The following is a 22,709-nucleotide window of genomic DNA, read 5'->3' on the forward strand; positions in this document are numbered from 1 at the left end:
TTTGGCTCGTATTTTTGGGATGTTACATCCTTGACTCTTGAAAGCTTAGTGCCCCAAGTGTTACACCTCTAATGGACTCAAAAACACCACTAGAAACAAGGAAGAATACGAGAGAAAGGAGGAGGCTTCAAAACATCCAAGGGTTCTCTTAGAAGGGTTAGTTACGTTTTTGGGAGCCTTTGGGGTCCTTTTATAGTTGAGGCTTCTAAGGTTATCAACATGGAAACCCTAATTCCCTAAGCAACATATGGACTCCTTAATGGACAAGCCTTGGACGAAATCTTTATGGACTCTTATCGAGATTTCGTCCACCTTATACCAATAAGGTTCATGAGCCTAAATATTACTAATTTACGTAATCAGTCCCTGCCAATTTAATCAGTCTCTTTTGATCACAAATTAATTCTAAATTAATTTCTGATCAATACTAATTAAATAATATGATTTCTCTTTTAATATATTATTCGCATAATATATTAATAAATCATAATTAATCCTCTTTCCCCATAATTCATCCTATCAGTTGCTATGGTGAAGGCAACCCAAAAGGACCATGCTCATATTTGGGTCAAATACATACCAAAATAGTTATAAGCTTAGACACCTAATCCAACAGTCTCCCACTTGGATAAGTCTAATAACTATTTTGCAGGTACAACTTCTGAACGTGATTAGCAATCGTAGCTTTCAAAAGTCGTTGTCGAACTATGATCTATCAGCAATGCGTGCTTTAGATAAGGGATCATATATTCCTCCATTCTAGATATCGTACAAACATGAGACGTGGATTATAATCATTCTATCTGTCTATGTGTTGTTTCCTGATTTCTGATTTAAGAAGACTGACAACAGACTATAATTGAACACATCAACTTAATCCAGGCTTGGCCAATCACTTTAGGGTGTCTTCACTAAATCATTGAGGGGCCCATAGATATCGCTTGTATCCCACTTTAGGTAAAACAAACGGATGAACTTCGACTCATATGCTTGCTCTATTTACTCTTCAAATCACACACAAAAATATGTTTAATAACACCAAGTTACTGGTGTGTTTACATATTATCAATGAGCAACCGACTCGTAAACTGCAATTATATGTCTCCGTTTCAAGAATATAAGATATTATTGTTTCACAATCACTCATGATAAAATCCATGAAGTGATTCACGTGAGCGTGGGTTTAATCCAATACTCAAATATTATTTTAGGAGCACTCATGAACACTGCAACAGACTTTTGCTTTGTCTAAACACTTTAGACAATCTACAGTCGGATTCATGACAGTTTTACCTCATTACCTACTTCCAAAGTATGATTGACCGTGGATGTTTAAATAACCTAGTTATTTGGGAAGTCAAAACATGCGAATTGAAACACAAGAACAATAGAATCCAATATGGCCTCAAACTTGTGAGCATAAATAAAACACCTTTTATTTAATCACCATATTGATTACATATTATTCATTGTATAATGTTTCAGATAATCAACTTAATTCTTGAAATATAACAATAGTCATCCCATGCTCTAAGCATGCATACTATGTTTACCTATGGTCCTTACTTTGTGAAATAGATCAATTGAATACATTTCCAATGATGCTCATTTCATAATTCCTAAACCTTATAACTAGTGTAAGAATACCAAATTCTCGCCACTATCATAACGTATTAGAATCTAACAATTTACCCAAAGATCATTTTGTAATGTCATAGCACCAAAGTCACAAAGACTTTGTCAATGAAATTACAAAGCGCTCTAATGGAGATTTCTACATGACAACTCCATAGACATGAAGTCTCACATTTAAAGTACATTCATTTGAACATCCTTCTTGCATAAAAGTTTCTAATCTACATAGATTCTTAATATCCATCTCCCATTATTGAAACATTTCCATATTTTCCATATGACGACACATTTTAAATAGAATCCTATCTATTCATAATAATGTCAATATGGTCCATTCATTACTATACTTCCAACTGCCCACAAGTGACCAATCCTTGATAAACCTTCGATTGTACTTGACAATTGTTTAACTTACTTTAGTCATATCCGATTCTTGTCCCTTTCCCTCTTAATGCCATAGGCATTTGGAATAGACAGAACGGTTGAATATTACAACATATGCAATCGATCCTATACCTGAAGCATATGGGATACGATACATAATGTCTTACATAAAGACATGGTACTTTCCCAGTTTCTTGCTATAATATTACCACTATAGAATTCCTTTATGTCGAACCTTTTCAACGTATCATTCATAGATGGCATTTTACTAAATCTAATTAAAATTTCTTGATCTAAGCTTTTGGATTTTGAAATGAAGTATAAGTTCCCCACCCTTAATTATAGAAAAACAACTTTTCAACCTCTGCAACTTTGCAAAATGAAAATTTTATTTTCTATAATTAATATTGCTAACTCGCAATATAATAATCATGCTCCCACTAAGATGATAATTATATCTTTACTAGTATAACATTTATGCTCCAACTAGCTTTGACATGTACTCAGAAAACAACTGCACCTCTAGAAATCAATACTTATTGACTTCCTTAACCAAAGTTCATATTTCTGATACAAGATGCTTCGATTAGCTTTTATCTAAGCTCATACACCTTTTAGAAAGCTCATATTTATGGCTAAACAATTTCATAGATTACAACAGTAAGTCCTAAATGTTTAAACTAATTGCCAAATCTCACAATTTGAACTATGAAAAGGGATGTCGTAGTCATAATCGAATTTGAGAACGCAATTTACACAACAGCTAACTCCTTATTATCTTTCTTAGTGAAAGCGTTTCCTCATAATCATTTTCATGAAGTGGATAGAAACCTTACTAGTTAGATGTTATGGTGTAAGTGTTCCTATCCATGTGAATTTGTCATAATCATAATCATAAGATAATATTTGTGACAAATCCAACTCATATGGATAGAACTTGTTCAATCTTAATTAGTTTCTTGCCATCAAGGGTCCCACCATTGCTTCCAAGTTGTTGAGCAGCTCAAATCTACATATCAATGTACTTTCCATTGATCAAGGTGCTTTACCTTATGCAATTAAATGAGAACTCATAGAACTCACACACATAGTTGACTTAAAACTGGAATGGTACAGAAACAAGAATATGTCAACATGATAGGTTATAAACCTCAAGTCGTGTGCTAGTTATAAACAATAGGTTTACTCTTGATTAGTTCTTGAACCTTTTCAATATCCCACTGACCTCTTGACATATAAGATTCTCTTTTCAAGAGACATTTCTTGACAAACAAATATTCGAGAATTAGTGCGGGCTCTAATCAAGACAAACACTTCACACAATTGGTCTTAGTTGTTCTTTGTCTTATCCAATACATAACGTTTAGGAGTAAGATACTTTTGTACTCCGTATTTTTTGAGTGTTATAAACCTTCTTAAGATGATGTCACTCAAGTCACAATCTTGGAGTATGACTCTAAGACTTGATTTTGGAACGAAGTATGATTCACCTTTTGATTTAACCATTTCAACAATTTTTGATTCCTCTTCTTAGTCATACTAATGCACTAAGGTGTCCTCAGAGGATCAATTGTGATATGGTTTCATAATCACTAAGTTAATCATAAAACACAATACTTAATCTTGTAAGCATAATCATATTTACTAAACTTTTAGCAAATCATAACGAATATTCTTATCGTTCTTTGTGGTGGACTTGACCAGTGCACAACAATGTGTGCTAGATCTTCCAGTCCTTCACTTGACTCACATACTTGTGTGAACAAGAAATTAGTCTTAATTTCCCAATTACGAAGGTTCTCATTCATCATACAATACCAGTTGCTTGATTCCAAGTTTTGTCCAATTGAACCTTGGGTTATGAGAATCTTTCCTTATTTGGTAAATTTTGACACTACCACAAATCACATAACTAAGAATCACATCCTTTTCCATATTGCTAACAATAGAAACATATAAACATCAATTTTCACAAATGCCATTGCAAGGATATATAAATAAGAAAAAAATAAAAAAAATTATTTTATTTATAGAATTGGTGAAAAACTTGTCCATCCAACGCAAAATCAAATGAAAACTATGTTATTACATATTCCTAAGCAATCTATCATAACTTCTAAGTAGCAGCTCGAAAATTTGATCCTCGAACTATGCGATCGAAATCTATTTCTTCGTGACCAGACTCAACTCACTCTTCTGTTAAGCTTCCTTTCTTTTATTCGATCCTAAAAAATATCAAAATGCAATCTTATGACATCATGTATTAAGAATCTACAAATAGGAACTTAATAGAGTTAGTGGATTTACCTGAAGCAAAGTCACGCATCTTGACTCTCACATCCTTGTGATCCTTCAGGTAGATTCGGTAGCTTCACAACCAATGTCCCTTCTCATGGCAGTAGAAACAAATGGACTCCATGGCATTTGCACATGGAACTTTTTTAGAACTGGCTTTTCTCTTATGATCAAAACTTTTGACCATGCCCAATTTCTTTCCTTTAGGAGAAGAAATCATTTCTGAGATATCCATGTCATTGCCTATGTCCATGGCAGCTTGGGAAGTAAATCTACCAATCAAATTTGTTTTACCAGTCCGCCAAATCATTGTTGATTCAGCAGCAATAAGCAAATAGGTAAGATCAATCAGGGTCACGTCGTGGTCCATCATATAGTAATCTTTAATGAACTCACTATATTATTCAGGAGGTGATTAAAGAACCAAGTCAACAGCCAACTTCCTTGAGACATCGACACCCAACATTCCCAACTTTTCAATATGTAGTTTCATCTCCAAGACGTGAGGACATATAGACTTTCCATCTTCGTGTTTACTTGCCAATAGGGCTTGAGTGACCTTGAACTTTTCAAGTCTTCGAACACCTGGGTCAAGGAGAATTATTGGAGGAGGTGTTGGAAGTGAAGCATGATTTCCATTTCCACGGTCCAATCGTAGAACATCATCTTCATGTGGAAAGCTTTTTCCAAAGGATTCAAGAAGACCATAATTGTTAGAATTTGACATCTACAAAATGGGAGAAATTCAAGTTAGTTGATTTAATCCTTAATATAACACCCAAATGAAATATTCAGGCTAGGATCCAACACAATATTCTACAATTCGAAAAAGGGATGTCATAATCCAATTGCAGAATATTTGAAGGTAGATAAATGACGATTTACTAATTTCCACCATGAAAACAAAAATTGAAAATTAGGTTTTAAATGATTTGAAACTCCTAGATCTTTTGAGATTCATTGAACTTTTCAATGGCGTGTTTAATCTCGATTATGCCCTTTGTGTTTGGGACTGGGATGCCGAGAATCACAAACAAGGTGTGTATAACCATGCAAATTAGCTTGGTACTCTCGAAGATGTATATCACCTAATCAATGTGCCGATTAACCACACATGCTCCATTTATCTATGATAATCTACGAGCTACCCATTACCATCCTTCATTGGTCCTATATTAGTGTGCCGATTAACCACACACGCTCCACTAACGACCAACAAGGTGCAATATGCAATTTCATGGATTAGCACCAACTCCACATTTTTCCTAAAGTAACTAAGATTTGGGAATTTGTAAAAGTGTTTAGTTACTTCGTATTTCATTATACTTATAATGGAAGGTTGTGTCCTATCCTCCCCATTCGGCTAACGATCCTCCACTAGTCAAGGGTGTGGTGGGTAAGAGTGGATACCCAATGGCGGTAATTTTACATGTCGCTTCCTTAAACACCCCGTATAGACCAGCTTCGTGAATGAGGCCTACTAACGGTGAGACTGACTCTTGACTCATACATATATAGTATTAAACTTTTAATTTTATATAGTATAAGGGTGTATTTAACACTTTTAAAATACTAGGTGGTTTAATCTATTAACAAATTAGACTTTTAATTTAATTAATCTTAAACCATATTGTTATGGATTTATTAATTATCTCTTTTAATTAAACATTTATTTAATTTAATAAAACCATAAGGGTGTAATTTTAACTATTCAAATACCAGGGTTTTAGAATTTAACATTTCAAAATAAAACTTTTAATTAAATTTAATCCCAAAACTTGAAGGCAAATTTTGAAACTTTTCAAAATATCTTTTAGATCAAATTTGAAAAATAATTAAATATCATATAATTAATAATTGTCATATAATTTGACCTAGTCCAATTTTTCTTACAAGATAATTCAAATCAAAATACAAATAATTAATCTTTATCTTATAAAACACGTAATTATCTTAAATTGACAATTATCTATTAATTTGATTAGGATTTCAATTACCATAACTAAAAAATCAGACTTTTATTTGGAAAAACAATTTATGGTAATTATCCAATCAAATTCGGGCCAAAATTTTCGAAATCTATTGTCAGACTATGTTCACGAGGTGAACACACTGTGTTCACGACGTGAGTCTGGTCAGATTCGAAATTCACAATTTTTCAGCTTTGAAAACTTAACTTTTCCATCATATAATAGAAAAACTACCCTAGGGTCTGAAACCACTGATGGGTTTTGAGCATAACATCATTCCTATGGTGTACATGCAACTCTAATGTTTTGGATCTAGGTTATCCTCAAGTTATACATGCAAACAATCTTCCAAAGCATAAACCCTATTCTAACATGTCTAAGAACGAAATTCATATGTAAATAAGGGTTTGGAATCTTACCTTACTTGTTATGTAGCAATAACAAGAACAATCCACAAAGTCCTTGACTCTTAAAAGCTTAGAGCCCCAAGTGTTGCACCTCTAATGGAGTCACAAACACCACTAGCAACAAGGAAGATATGAGAGAAAGGAGGAGGCTTCAAAACGTCCAAGGGTTCTCTTAGAAGGGTTAGTAACATTTTTGGGAGCCTTTGGGGTCCTTTTATAGTTGAGGCTTCTAGGGTTATCAACATGGAAACCCTAATTCCCTTGCTTGGGCCCTAAGCAACATATGGACTCCTTAATGGACAAGCCTTGGACGGAATCTTTAGGGACTCTCACAGATATTTCGTCCACCTTATACCAATAAGGTCCATGACCCCAAACTCTAAATATTACTGATTTACATAATTAGTCCCTACCAATTTAATCTGTCTCTTTTGATCACCAATTAATTCAAAATTAATTTCTAATCAATACTAATTAAATAATATGATTTCTCTTTTAATATATTATTCGCATAATATATTAATAAATCAAAATTAATCCTCTTTCTCCATAATTCATCCTATCAGTTGCTATGGTGAAGGTAACCCAAAAGGACCATGCTCATAATTGGGTCAAGTACATACCAAAATAGTTATGGGCTTAGACACCTAATCTAACACCTTATCCTCGGTGGGAGTGTTGACTTAAGAGTGTGAGGGTATAATGATGCCAGTTTTCAGACTGAACAGGATAGTTTCCGCTCGCAGTCGGGCTGGGTGATTACCCTGAACGGAGGAGTAGTGATTTGGAAAAGTTCCAAGCAGGAGACCGTAGCTGATTCAACATGCGAATCATAGTACATAGCAGCGAGCGCAGTATCAATGGGGGCAATATGGCTAAAGAACTTCATTAGAGACCATGGAGTTGTACCAGCCATAAAAGAGCCTATGGAGATTTTCTATGATAACGAAGGTGCGGTTGCCTTGACCAAGGAACCGAGGGATCATGGCTGATCCAGGCATATTTACAGAAAATATCATTTCATTAGACATCATGTAGAAGAAGGACTCCTTGTAGTAAAGAGGGTATAATCAGAGGATAACCCAACAGATCCCCTTACGAAGGGACTGAGTAGGGTTAAGCACTTGCAGCACTCTAGGAGCATTGAGCTGAAGGACGATATTATTTTTAGTGATTAGATAGCTATTTACAAACTTGTAATAGATAAATTGTAATTGACATTTGATGATTAAATAAAGGAGTTTAATTTATAAGTAAAGTTACTGTCTTGTGTTAATTATTTACTATTGTTTCATGTTGCATGTTTTGACTTCCTAAGTAATAAGATTATTTAAACTATCCACAGTCGATCATATGTTGGAAGTAAGTATGAAAGTATACTATCATGAATTGGCTTGTAGATTGTCTAAGCATTTAGACATAGCAAAAGTTGGTGCAACGTTCATAAGTGCTCCTGAAATAAGATTTGAATATTGGATTAAACGCGCGCTCACATGAATCACTTCATGGAATTTAATCACGAGTGATTGTGAGATGATAATATCATATAGTCTTTAAACCTATATATATGAGTTGTTGTTTACGAGTTGGTTGTGCATTGATAATGCGTAAACGCATCAGTAACTTGATGTTATAAAATGTATTGGTGTGTACAATTTGATGAGTAAATAGTACAAGCATATAAGTCAAAGTTTATATGTTCCTTTTGTCCTACGAGGTTAAAAGTGATATTTTAGGCCCCTCGATGATTTTTTTTTGAATTATGTGTCGGGCCTGGTCAGGACTAAATTGATGTGTTCAATTAAGTTCTATGTCAGACAAATCAGAGATCGAGAAACAAACTCCTGGACAATAAGTATAACTATGTTCCATGTATTTTTCTAAACGATATCTTGAGAACGGAGGACTATATGATCCCTAATCTAAAGGACGTGTCCGAGTTCGACAACGGCTTTTAAGAGCTTCGATTTCTAATTGGATTTTGAAGTCGTACTTGCATTTATAGTTATTAGACTTATCTAATTGGGAGACTATTGGATTATGTGTGTAAGCCCATAACTATATTTTTTTATGTACTTGACCCGATAGTAGCATGGTCCTTTTGAGGTGCCTTCACCAAAGCAACTTGACTGGATGAATTATGGAGAAAGAGGTTGATTATGATTTATTAATATATTATGTGAATAAAATATTAAAAGGGAAATCATATTGTTTAATTAATATTGGTTAAGAATTAATTTAGAAATAATTGTGTGATCAAAAGAGACTAATTTAATTAAGGGGACTGATATTGTAATTATGTGATAATTGCTAAATGGGCTGTGAATCCCTAAGTTAAGGGATGGATGAAATTCTTGTGCAAGCCCACATAGAATTCGTCCATAAGGTATTCTAGAAGGATCCTATGGGCTGCTTAGAGCCAAAGCAACCGGATTAGGTCTTTGACTGAAACCCTAATTCTTCAGCTAGAGCGATCCTAGAGTCGATTTTGGAGCCTCATCCTATCTTTTATATTCTCCAACTTGCTTCTTGGTGGTTGTGATCGATTAGAGGTATTACACTTGTGATACTAAGCTCTCAAAGGCAAGGATATTCAAGTTACAATTGAAAGGTAACATTCTTACATGTTTAATTATGTTGATTTCGATTTCTATATGATAGTTTAGCGTTTACAGGCTCTGGATGATTATTGCATGTACAATTAGAAAAACCTAGATCCAAAGCTTTAGGGTTTGCATGTGCACCATAAGATTGTTGTTTTGCTCAAAACCCAACATTATTAGAGTTCTTTTTCTTATTTATCTCCTTAAGCATTCGGAGATGGTAGGTTTCATCATCTCCTCCTTCCTTCTTTTTATTCAATCTTCGTAGCATGCACTCTTTGGCCAAGTGATTTTAGCCATGACAGTAGTTACAATCATAGCCAGAATCACCCATCAGCTTCTTCTCCTTCTTTTCCCCTTCCTTTTGCGAGCCATTCACACTTTCCTCTTTCACCTTCTCAGAGCTATAGTTTCCCTGCCAGTTTCGGTTGTTGTTGGAAGGAAAATTCTTCTTTGCAAATCACCTTGGGTTTGACACGATTAATGCAAACTCTTCATTCGTAAGCTCACAATCAGAAAGATCAAATTCTGAACCATTTTCTGATACTTTCTTACCCTTCGCAACAAGTGCCAGAGATCCCATACCAGACACAACTTTTGCTTCATTTGTCACCTCATTCTCATGTGACTTCAGGATTCCAACAAGATTTGCCAAAGAATAATTCTTGAACTGATCATGTGCCTTGACTGTAGACATCGCCGCCTTCCACTCCGATCTAAGCCCATTCATGAACGTGAAAATGCACCAAACTCTGAAAGCAAGAGTGTTTTTGTTGAGTGCTCAAGATCTGCATTTGTAGAGTAGAGTTCCTTAAGCCGATCCGAGATGGCTTTGGATGTGTCACATGAACTAACCAGACGAAAAGTGTCAGCTGGCAAAGCGAATCGAATGATTCTCATTGCCTTAACATTGCTATTTAGTTTTTCCTTCTCATTTTGAGGAACCTCTTTAATATCAAGAAAAAGTTTGTTGTAGTCAGTTTCAGTTTTGATGACTCTTCTGCTCGAAAGATTTATGGAGTTGATGTGAGAATCGTCGTGCTGCATGATGATATAACTTTTGGAACCTGTTAAGAATCGGATGAGTAAACTAAAGCAGTTTTAGGGTAATATTAGAATCACAGAATAGCATCAAGAACATAGTGATGATGGATGAACCAGATCCAATACCAACGGAAACCCTAATGACTTTATAAACAGAAGAGATGTGTATACATTACACGGTCTCCTGTTCTGATACCAATTGTTAGGATAATAATCCTTGAAAGATCGATTAGATTCAAAACAGATTGTAAATAAGAACAAGAAAAATAATTCAAAGTATGCTAAATGATTATATTCGATAGCCTCAGAAGAACTCGAATAAAAATTTCTACTGTAGAGGTGTGATTAGGGTTACAAGAATAATTGCTAAAGTTAAGAAACAAGATGCATGCATGCACCTTAAATACTCTAAACATAATAAATGACAGATGGACAAGCCCAATTCCGTTTACATAAATGGATTAATAAATACACACAATGAAACAACATAATATTCCTGAAGCCAGAGTTCTTATAGGATCCTCAATACTAGAACAAATCGATCAAGAACTAATAAAGGTCTTAAAAGACAGAAGCAAAACCTTCGCTTGGAAGCATGAGGATATGATAGGTATAGATAAGAATATTATAACTCATAAACTTAATATAGATCCTTCTTTTAGGCCGATACACCAAAAAAGAAGGAAATTTGCACCCGAAAGGAACCAAATTGTTCAAGAAGAAGCTGAAAAGCTTCTCAAGATGGGAATGATTATAGAAGTGAAGTTCCCAAGATGACTAGCCTACGTAGTGCTGGTCTAAAAAGAGAACAGAAAATAGAGAGTGTGTATGGATTACATGGATCTCAACAAGCTAGGTATGTCCTAATGATCCTTTCCCTTTACCACACATAGACTCGATGATAAACGTCACGGAAGGACATGAGCTACTGAGATTCATGGACATGTCAACAGGATTCCAACAAATACTGATGGAACCGTCTGATCAAGAAGATATTGCCTTCATAACTCTTACAATATATATTGCTATATTTCCATGCCTTTTGGTATTAAAAATATAGGAGCAACATACCAAAGGCTAGTGAATCGAATGTTTAAGGACAAACTGGGGGAAACAATGGATGTCTATATTGATGATATGGTGGTCTAATTCAAGAAAGTTGAAGATCACCTCAAGGATCTTCAAAGAGCCTTCGACATTTTAGACGGATACAACATCAACATGAAGCTAAATCCTTCAAAATGCCACTTTGGGATGAAGTTAGGAAAGTTTCTTAGATATATGGTCACCAAGAGAGGGATAAAAGCCACCCTGAACAGATCAAAACCATAATCGATATAAGATCCCCATGATGACCAAAGATATCCAAATACCAGCAACTCTTAACAATTTCATTTCAAGATCCTCGGAGAGGTGAAAACCTTTCTACGTCATCCTGAAGAAGAACATTAAGTTCGAATAGAACAAGGAGCAGGAAAAGAACTTCCAAGAACTCAAAAAGTATTTATGTTTAGCACCACTACTTGTGAAACCATTAGATGGAGAACCACTCCTCCTATACCTTTCAGTATCCTCGAATGGCGTAAGTGTATTCCTAGCTAAGCATCTTGACGGGGACCAACATCCCATCTACTATGTAAGTAAAACTCTGCTAGATGTTGAAACCTGGTATTCTCATCTCAAAAAATTAATACTTGCTCTAGTAATGACTTCTACTCAGTTACGATACAATTTTGAAATCCATACCATACATGTAAATACTAACTACCCAATTAAGAATGTTATGAGAAACCCATACATGTTAGGAGAATGGCGAAATAGTCGGTAAAGCTTAGCACATTCTATATAAAGTATGAGCCAAGATCCATGATAAATTCACAAGCATTAGCAAATTTTATGGTTGAATTTAATGATGCTCTTCACGGTCGGAGCATCCAACAAAATAGGAACCATCCTTGGGGTCATACTAAAATCACCACAGGTGTCACACCCCAAAACCGGAACGGCGGAAACGTTCTGGGGCGGAGGACGTCATGTATGTATCACAACAATGTAAAGTAGTAAACCAACAACAACATCCTCCATTTCATTAATAGAATAATTCTATTTACAAGTTTGTTCTTTCATGGTATAAAACAACATAACGAATACTCAAAATAAAAGACGAGTCTTGACTGCTCCGTCTTCTCCAAACCTTGCATCGGCACCTGCCTATTTGTAACCTGAGAATACAAGTTATTTTGAAAGCGAGTATCAGCAATAAAGCTGGTGAATTCATAAGTATTTTAATGTTCTTGCTTTGAAAAGTTGTTATGAAAGACTGGTGAATGTTTCATGAAACATTTAGTATAAGTATGAAAACCCTATAAAATCCCATATTTCCTACTAGTATAAAAAGTAGTCTTCTACCAAGACTCGAATGTTTTGAAAGTAGTCTTCTACCAAGACCTGAATGTTTTGAACGTAGTCTTCTACGAAGACCTGACCGTTTTGAAAGTAGTCTTCTACCAAGACCTGAATGCTTTGAAAGTAAGCATCATTGTAGATGTGACGGTTTTTCCCTTGTTTAACTATTATTATAAAAGTTATAGTCTACCTCATCGTTTATGTGTATGAGTCACAATACAAAGGTAATAAGGAAAATAGTTTATCTATATCGAATATGTTTTTAATACTCCCTGTGAGTCTTTTGTTTAAGTAAAACTGGTTAAAAGGGTGTTTATCCCGAATTGTGAACATGCTAATAATATCCCATGGTATAGTTATTACCCCCTGAGCATGATTGAGTTAAACGTATATTACTACGTACAAGAGTTGTTGTTTCCGCTGTTTGTAAGTTTCTCTTAACCATACTAGATGTGGTGCTAATGTCGACATTTGTCACCCCAGACCTACCGGTCTAACTGGAGCTTACAGTTTAGGAGCGGGTTCGTCAAACCCGTATATATCTATACACAAATTCGCGTTCTCCCTCCGGGAGACTCTGGTTAAAGATGGGGACTTTCGTTTTGGTACTAACAAAGCCATATGTCTCACATGATTGCTAACAACAAGTTCACGAGTAATATAATGAAATACCTTTTGTATGAAAAGATTATCCTTGTTATGAAGAATGCATGCTTGTAAATAAAACGTTGGTATAGATTCATGAATGAACTCACTCTTGCGTGATTCCTTGTAATAGGAATAATGTTTTGTATCACCTAAACTATTTCTATAATAGTTTACTGGAATGTAATTGATGAGTGTCCAAGTAGGTTTATACACCCTTCCTACCCAAGAGTGTCGAAACTGAACTAACTGATGGAACTTTTATGTCTATATATGTATACATGATCTATATAACTAATATTTAGATGACATTGAGACAAATAACTGATACCCTAAGGCCACATCCCAACGAGAACTGAAAAAGAAATAAGGCGTGCTAGTCGTTCCAAGTCTTTTAAACCTTTCTTATATAACTATACATATATAGGCAAGCATTTAACAATATTAAAGTATAAAAGAGGTTTTGTAAAATATTTGAAAAGTTTAATAAATAAGAATTTATGACTTGATGTCAGTTTATAAAACAATTCGAAAACAGTTGACAAGACAGTTTAAGTGTAAAAAAACCTTTGTTTGAAGCACAACTATAACAGATTCAAAAAGGAAACATACATTTTGTAAGACAGTTTCTAAAAGTGTTTTAACATGTAAAAACGTTTGAGAAAGCTATTTAAAGTACTCTATTTGGTGAAACGGCTAAAAGTGTAGTAAGTCCAATTGTATGTTAGTTATAAATCACATGTGGTTGATTATATAACCAAAAAGTATAACAAAGATTTATGTCTTTCACACGGGGATAACCGTGTGTTTACTTGTATTCCCCCCCCCCCCCTTAAAAGTGTATAAAAAGCATTGATAAACATTAGAAAGTGTAGTTTATAGGGGTACGAACTCACACGATTGAAGTTGAGAGAAGAATCGAGCAGAACTTCAAAAGGAAGAGTTGAAGGTGAAAACCGGGGCTTTGGGAGGGCTTCGGGGGCTTAAACGCAGAGCTTCGGTGCGAGAAAGAAGAGAACTGAGCAATGAAACCCGGAGCCCTTGAAATATATTTATATGGGTATTTCTAGTGTGCCACGTCATGGCAAGGGATGGCCACGTCGTGGGGAGTCAACCTTATCCTCTTCCATTGATTGGATGCCCTCAGTCACTTGCCAGGTCGTGGCAAGCCTGACAGCCTCGAATTTCGGGCCTTGAACTTGTAAAATTCGTATCTTTCGCGTACGAGCTCCGTTTTCGACGTTATTTATATGCACGCGTAGCTGAAAATATGATCTACAACTCTCGTTTAGCCTTCATTAGAAAATTTTGGCTGTATTTTTAATTATTTATTTTTAACGGGCCGGGACACGAAAAATCCATTAAAAATCCATAACTTCTTCATCCGATGTCCGTTTTCGTCAGAATTTTTACCGTTGCACTAATATTGTTGAGACCTTCAATTCTCATTTAGGTTGTTTCGGAAAAAAGTCTCTCGGTCTCTATTTCGAGTTTTTAGCTGTCTGCTGCTATATCCGGATCTTGGAAAAATCATAACTTCCTCATATGAAGTCAGATTTGGACGTTCTTTTTATGCATGTTTATGGTTTAATGTTATCTATAACTTTCATTTAGATACCTAAGGCTAAAAACTATTGCATTGAAACTTCATGTTTTTCGTTTAATTGGTGTTGCCGGTTTTTGTCGGGAATTTTAGACTGGTTATAACTTCTTCGTTATAACTCGGATTTTTGTGTTCCTTATATGTACGTAAACCTTGATACGATTCCTACCACTTGATTTAACCCAAATAAGATTTTAGGAAAGTTATATTTTGACCTAAATTTGACTGGTTTTACATTACATTGTTTCTAAATATCGGGTTGTCACATCATCCCCCCGTTAGAGGGAATTTCGTCCCGAAATTAGAGTTTAAGCAGAATTGATAAACATTCTACGGATAGAAGTTTTATTTTCTTCTCGTGTTCTTAAGTGAACTCATGTCCTCTCTTGGCATTCCAGCGAACCTTTCACTATCGGGATACGACTTTGCTTCTTTCGTTTGACTTCACTGGTATGATAACTCCTCTTTGTCGAATGTGTGTTGAGTGTTTTTGTGGTCTATGAGAGTATTACACCTTGTACCCTACAAGTAGTGTCTCCAGATCTTCAGAGTAATTACCATTGCTCCTGACTCAAGATCATGTGTTGTATAGTTAACTTCTTGCGTCTTAAGCTGTCTTGAGGTATAGGCAGTGGCCTTTCCTTTTGTATAAGAACGCAACCAAGCCCTTGGTTGGATGCTTTGCCTTTCACCACGGAAATTTCTATCCCCTTTGAGAGGGATAATATCGGTGCGGTACACCAGGCTTACTTTAGCGTTTACAGTGCTCTTTCTTGTTTACATACAAGTCTGGTGCTCCTCCAAGTGAGAAACTTGGCCTAAAGAATCCTCTTCTGAGGAGTTCGTTAAGTTGTCTGGGAAGTTCTTGCATCTCAGTTGGAGCTAGACGATAAGGTGATTTGGCTACTGGGGTAGCCCTTGTAACTAAGTCGATTCTGAACTCGAATTGACGTTGTGGTGGTAATCCCGGTAGTTCTTCTGGAAAGGTGTTGGGAAAGTCGCATACTTTTGGGATGTTCTGAATGTCCTTCACTTCTTGGCTCGTATCGACGATGTGTGCAAGGAATGTGTGATATTCCCTTTGTAAGCGCTTTTGAGCTTAAATACACGAAATGATGCGAAGTTTCGTACTTGATTTGTCTCCTTAAATAACAAGAAGTTCTTTGATAGGGAGGTTAAGATGAACTGCTTTATCAAAGCACCTGATGTCGGCTCGATGTAGACTTAACCAACTCCTACTGATTATGATGTCAAAACCTTGGGGGTAGATTAGATGTCGTGAAGATCTAAAAGAAAGTATGACTACTCATGAATTAGGGAAAAGGATAGGTATTTCTAAGTTTATTCTCACGGAAGCACGATCACTCTCAGTCTTGGGCAGTCTCCGTCTTGAAGTTCATAGTAGAACCCGTACCAGGTTCCTCAATCATAGTCTTGGGTATACGAGTCGTATATAATTAAGATTGAAACTGTGGGTCTTTGGATTGAACTTGACGTACTGCACGAGTGGTACTTCGGGGAGGTTTGCTGAGGTTTCTTTCGAAAGGGTAAGAAACATGAGGTACTCTATGCATAAGTACTTCGGAGTTTTGAAATGATAGTTTCGTTAGAAAGATGATTTCGGAGAAAGAGATTTACGCACGAAACTGGTATTGTGAGGATCAAATAGACTCTGATCGTATGATGAAATCGGAATCACTTGGAAATAAAGGCACTAGATTTGATCATAAAGGCGTTACAGACAAAACACAACAGTGCAAATTTTTAACAGAGTTACAGTACTTTAGAGTAACTATAGGAATACTACTGCGAACAAAGTATACTACAAAAGGAAAGTATACGTAGCACGAGGGTCCCTTAACTGACGGGATCTCGCAAAAGATAAGACTCGAGTTGCACTAGTTTTAAACATGTTTTAAAAACATACATATACTGATGATTGGAAGTGAACCTATACTATAGTAGGGTCCTTCGTTGCCTCTTTCCATTATGAGGTCAAACTCCTCCGGATTCACCGTCGTTCTCCTCTGTTGGACGGTCCCTCTTGAAGTGTCCCATTATGCCACATAGATGGCACATTAGAGGGATTTCGACATTGGTGGTTGAAGTAATGTGTTGGATCTGAGTCTTGCAGTAACGGATGGTGTGTCCCTTTTTATTGCAGTTTAAGCACTGCAATTTCCAACAAGGTCCATGATGGTGGTAGTTGCATTTGTTGCACTTTGGGAGATTGCCAGCATACTGTCTAGCCGGGTTACGGATAACTGGGATACTAGAAGGGATGGTAGTAGGAGGTACAGAATTCGTGGATGTGAAGGTTGCCATAGGTTGTTGTCTTTTGCTTGCCCCTTGGGGTGATTTGCCTTTAGCCTTAGCCCATAACTTTCATTTGTTATTCTTGGGCTTGAGATTCGGGGTGTCGTGGTAGTTTGTTGCTCGTTGAGGTACTTGATTGTTACTTGGATTGGAATTATTGTTAACAATCCCACTAACATTCGCGTTGTTAGCGTTAAGGTGGGTTAGAACAGCTGACACGGTAGTCGAGACTGCAACTTGAAAGGTAGTTGTATCAATCTGAAGAGTTGGTGTTTGGTTGATGGGTTGATCGTTTTTCTTCGGCGACATGATTCTGTTACACGGAAAGAAAAATGAATTTGTGAGCGAGTATGGTTGAACCTAGACATAGTTCGATCGTTCATGTAAAGAATAGCAGTATGTTCTCGAAGGTTTTACCTACATCCCTATGATGCAATCCCAGTACGGAATAGGAGTATGTTCACGAAGGTGTGACCTACATCCCTATGATGCAGTCCTAGTATGGAGTAGAAGTAAATTAATAGAATGGTCTCAAAATGCTTATCGTCCAAACCAGAGTATTATTGGTTGGTGGATAACATGATCCAACCTTTGAAAGAGACTTGGAAATGATTCCGGAGTTAAATTACCATAGTCCAATAACTTGACTAGATGGGGTTTCAGATAGACTCCAATGAAAGCATGATGAAAGCATTTGAACAAAGATTGACACAAAAGTTAGCCGACTGTCGATATCATTGATGTTTAAGATTTAATAGGTTTTGGGAAATTTACCTTGTTGTAGGTCTTACATCATATTCAGAGTAGAAAAGTCTTCGACAACATAAAGACTTAAATAAAAGTACCCACAGTACAAGGTAATTACATAGAAAGTACTACACAGAACATAGACAGGAACACGGTTCTTTAAAACAAGGAAGGAAGTAAGGTATCTCCTACTAGCCACGGTCACCCCTATGGTGAACCCTTAGTTTGGTTAGTTGACGTTCCATATCAAGCAGGTATCTCTCGTACACCCTCTGGCGTACTTGGAGCTATATGACTTCGGCTTGGGTTTCAGCTAGTGCTTGCAGCAGGGTCTCATGGTTTCTCTCAAATCTCTCACTTGTGATCAAGGCGATTGGTGCGAATGGTATGCATTCTTGCATTGGTATTAACCTCTTCGATACGTTGGAGAGCCGTCCTACCCTGAATTTCGTTTCGGGAAACTCTACGGATTAGGATTGGTAGATGTAACGCCCGTAGATCAGGGCTAGTCAATTTAGAGACGATAGGCATCAAAAATGACTTTTTGATGGAAGATTATATAGAAGGATTAATCTTAACCAAGTTGTAGTATATGTCACAAGGTTTTCGTGCATATAAAGAACGCCAATATCCGAGTTATAACGAAGAAGTTATGACATGTCGAAGTTTCGCGACAGAACCGGCACGACACAGCGCGACGTAAAAAGTGAATTTACGTTAGAGCGATATTCAGCCTTATAAATCTAAATGAAAGTCGAAGAATACGTTAAACCGTGAGCGTGCATAAAAAGAACATCCAAATCTGACTTCGTATGAGGAAGTTATGATTTTTCTATGTTTCGACTTAGCGGTATGCAGCCCGAATACTCGATTTGAGATCGAGCGGTTTATAGCCGAAACAATCTAAACGAGGATCGAAGATCTCGTTAATTGTAGTGAAACGATGAAAAGATAGACGAAAACGGACGTCGGATAAAGAAGTTATGATTTTATAACGGAGTTTTCCTATCCCGGCCTACTAAAAATAAATAATAAAAATAAATTCAAAATTAACCGACGGAATCTAAACGAAAGTTGTAGAGCGTAGTCTCACCTTCGCGTGGATATAAAGAACGTCGAAAACGGAGTTAGTATGAAGAAGATATGAATTTCCGAAGTTTATTAAATAATTTGTATTTAAATTTAATCTTTAATTCGGACGATTATCCGAAGGAGTCACCGATCTGATCCGAGTTACGCCCCGCGTACACCGAGGTATGTCGACACTCGCACTCAAGTTCTTCGGATACGTAAGCAATGACGATTCCGAGGCAGTACGCCCCGCGTAACGCAGTACCCCCCGCGTACTCCAAGGCTCCAACCTCCTATAAATAGGATGCAAGGGCAGCCGACTCCTTTGCTATTTTTCTCTCTTCTCTCTCCCGTTTTGCATCGATTTGCATGCCAGAAATACCCCGAAGCCCCGGTATTATTCTCGAGCCCCGAAGCAAGTCCCGAGATCCCGAAGATCCCGAGAAGTGCGGTTCCCGAGCCGAAGCTCTGCCCGCGAGAAGTTCGATTTTTGTGGAGATCTTCCAGATCTGCTGAGGATTACTACTTCTGCAAGTCGTAGTGCTGTCCGATCATCTTCTGATCAAGTGAGTGTATACTACCTTTCACAAACACGATAATAATACAAGTATGGTTTGAGTGTATTAAGTATATTGCTGTTTATACAAGTGAGTGTGTAGTTACTTTCTTCTAACACATAAATATTAAGTATTTTCTATAAAATACGTGCTATGTGTAAAATATAAAGTTGTTTATATGTGTGGGTGTATAGTCCCTTTCATAAACACGGGTATAATACAAGTATTGTTTGAATGTATTAAGTATATGTTTGGGAGAGTGTGTGGTTACTTTCTCCTAACACATAAATATGAAGTATTTGTTATAAAATACGTGCTATGTATTTATATATTGTTGTTTATTTGATATGAGTATGGAATGAATGTTTTATATAGTTTTTAAATGAGTTAAACTGTATATGTATTTTATATCTACAAATATGTTGGGTAGAACATGGGTAGATGAGATAGTTGGTATGTGATAAAATGATGAGGTATGAAAGATGATTAAGAATGATATTGGCAGATGCACCAATTAGAGAATGTCATAATGCTAGCAGATGCGCTCAAGCATAGTATTGGTAGATGCACCAAAGAGAGAGTGACATAATACTAGTAGATGCACTTAAGTATAGTTTTGGTAGATGAACCTAAAAGAGCATGCCATAATGCTAGCAGATGCGCTTATAAGATAATGTCGGCAGATGCGCCTAAAAGAGAATGTCATAAACCTGGCAGTCGCGCCTCATAGTGTATGACGTAATCCTGGCAGAGGCGCTTAAAGGATAATGTTGGCAGATGCGCCTTATGTAGCAATGGAAGTTTGTGCTAATTCCTTAGGTCAATCCTTAGGAATGAATGAATGACGGGTAGTTGAATTCCTAGGGTAAAATCCTAAGAAAGATAATAGGGATGGGTAATTGAGTTGATTGTTTGATGGTTGAATATAATAATTATATTATTGTGGGTTGAAAACCCTATATGCTCACCAGGCTCCCAAGCCTGACCCACTCAGTTTTCTTTGCATTACAGGTAATGGCACAAGAGTATAAGTTGGTGGACTTGACGAGAGATTTTGGATTATAGGCCAGTAGTTATGAATAACTGTTGTAAGGTCTATTTTGTTCTGTTTATGCTTTTGGTCTGTATTGAACATGACATCCCGAGATTTTGTTATATAATGAAAATACATTTCTTTAAAGAAATGCTTTGATAATTCTTATCATATTTTGTTTTGGGAACAAATTCCGCAACTGTTTTCTTTAAAAGATTACTCTGATTTTAAAAACCAAGCATAAACAAATCGGTCTTTTCTGGCCGAGAAATTGGGGATGTCACAGTTGGTATCAGAGCATTAGTTTAAGCGAACTAGGAATTTGTAGGAAATTTCTAGACTTAAACTTAGAATGCTAAGTAATGATTGTGAGGAGTGTGTCTAAAATATGTTAGGTAGTACACCTAAATTGACACAAGCACTAGTTTATTTTAGGAATGATGCCTAAAATGCTTTTATGTGCAAAATGTTTTGTGTGATGGCTATATTGATGCTATTATCTGTTCGGATCTATGGTCTGTTGCCGACCGGATCTGGAAACCTTATGTGTTTAGGATTCTAAGCGTATGGCTACGATATTAGGACTAGCATATAAACGTTTCGGAATGATAAGGGCGATTTGAATATCTATCGTGAATGAGGATCTAATTTCACCTTATTCTGTGTGTAGATCAAAAATGGTGAGAACAAGAAGTGGAGTTGGAAATGCTGATGAAAACAAGAATCAACCACCTGTGATTGAGCAAATACCTGTCGTAGCAGCAGCACCTGAGCCGATAACAATGGCTGGTGTACAATTGATGATTCAAACAATGTTGGATCATCAAATGGAGGAGACTAGGCGGTTGCTTCAACAGAATCGTGAAGAACTGTCAATTCATGTGGAAGAGCCTGAATTAAATGAAGGGCACTCGGAAGGTGGAAACTTAAGTGGGTCTGTTGGTCAAGCCAACCCACCGATAGTTAGGCAAAACAACCATGATGGAAGGAATGATGGAATGGGATGCAAGTACAAGGACTTTCTAACTTGCAAACCATCGACCTTCAATGGAAAGGAGGATCCGATTGGAGTTATGGATTGGATTTCCGAAATGGAGTTAGCCTTCATGACTTGTGGCTGCAGAGGCAAGTTGCAAACTATCTATGCAGTGCGTCAATTCCGAGGTGGAGCCGTTCGTTGGTGGAACACTCTAGGGAAGACTTTAATCCCTAATGAGCTACTACAATTGACATGGGCAGTGTTCTTGGTGCAGTTCAAGCGCAAGTTCTGCTCGGCTCAAAATCTATTGGAGTTGGAGAATAAGTTTCTGATATTGAAGAAAGGCAGCATGTCAGTAGATGAATACACTAATGCCTTCACAGACAAGATGGAGTTTGCTTTGCGCATCGTCCCAGACGAACTGACAAAAGTCGACCGGTACGCAAAGGGACTCCCTTGGGAGTATGCGGTGCCAGTGTGTCAGGCACCTACTCTAGAGGCAGCTATTTGGGCTGCCAAGTCTGTTGAGAATATGATCAAGGGGAGGACTGACAGTAAGGTTGAAGTTGGTGAGAAGAGAAAGTTAGAAGGAACTTCAGGTTCTAATGAGAAAAGAAAATCCTCGAAGTCTGGAGGAGGAGGAAGGGATGAGGCATGGTGGTGCGATAAGTGCAAGAAGAAGCACTCAGGAAAATGTGGCGTGGAGGTGACATGCTTCAAGTGTGGAAAGCATGGGCATTACGCCGATGAATGTATTTTTAACAAAAAGGTGTGTTACGAATGTAATGAAGAGGGGCACTTCAAGCAAGACTGCCCAAGGAAAAATCAAGCAGCAAGGCTAGAGGTGCCGCCAAATCTGACTTCGTATGAGGAAGTTATGATTTTTCTAAGTTTCGACTTAGCGGTATGCAGCCCGAATACTCGATTTGAGATCGAGCGATTTATAGCCGAAACAATCTAAACGAGGATCGAAGACCTCGTTAATTGTAGTGAAACGATGAAAAGATAGACGAA

At 36.8% G+C, this 22,709-nt stretch overlaps 1 protein-coding gene across 1 annotated transcript in view; it reads right to left on the reverse strand.

Annotated features, from left to right (window-relative positions):
- LOC111908797 (uncharacterized) overlaps positions 1–10,024 on the reverse strand; it is a 35,461-nt gene extending 25,437 nt beyond the window's left edge. The window contains exon 1 of the mRNA XM_052765134.1: positions 9,759–10,024. Within this exon, the coding sequence (XP_052621094.1) occupies positions 9,759–10,024 (266 nt within the window). The remainder of the gene's footprint in view (positions 1–9,758) is intronic.
- Positions 10,025–22,709: the final 12,685 nt, after the last annotated feature.

This window comes from Lactuca sativa, chromosome 6, assembly GCF_002870075.4.
Source record: "Lactuca sativa cultivar Salinas chromosome 6, Lsat_Salinas_v11, whole genome shotgun sequence".
Taxonomy (NCBI): Eukaryota; Viridiplantae; Streptophyta; class Magnoliopsida; order Asterales; family Asteraceae; genus Lactuca; species Lactuca sativa.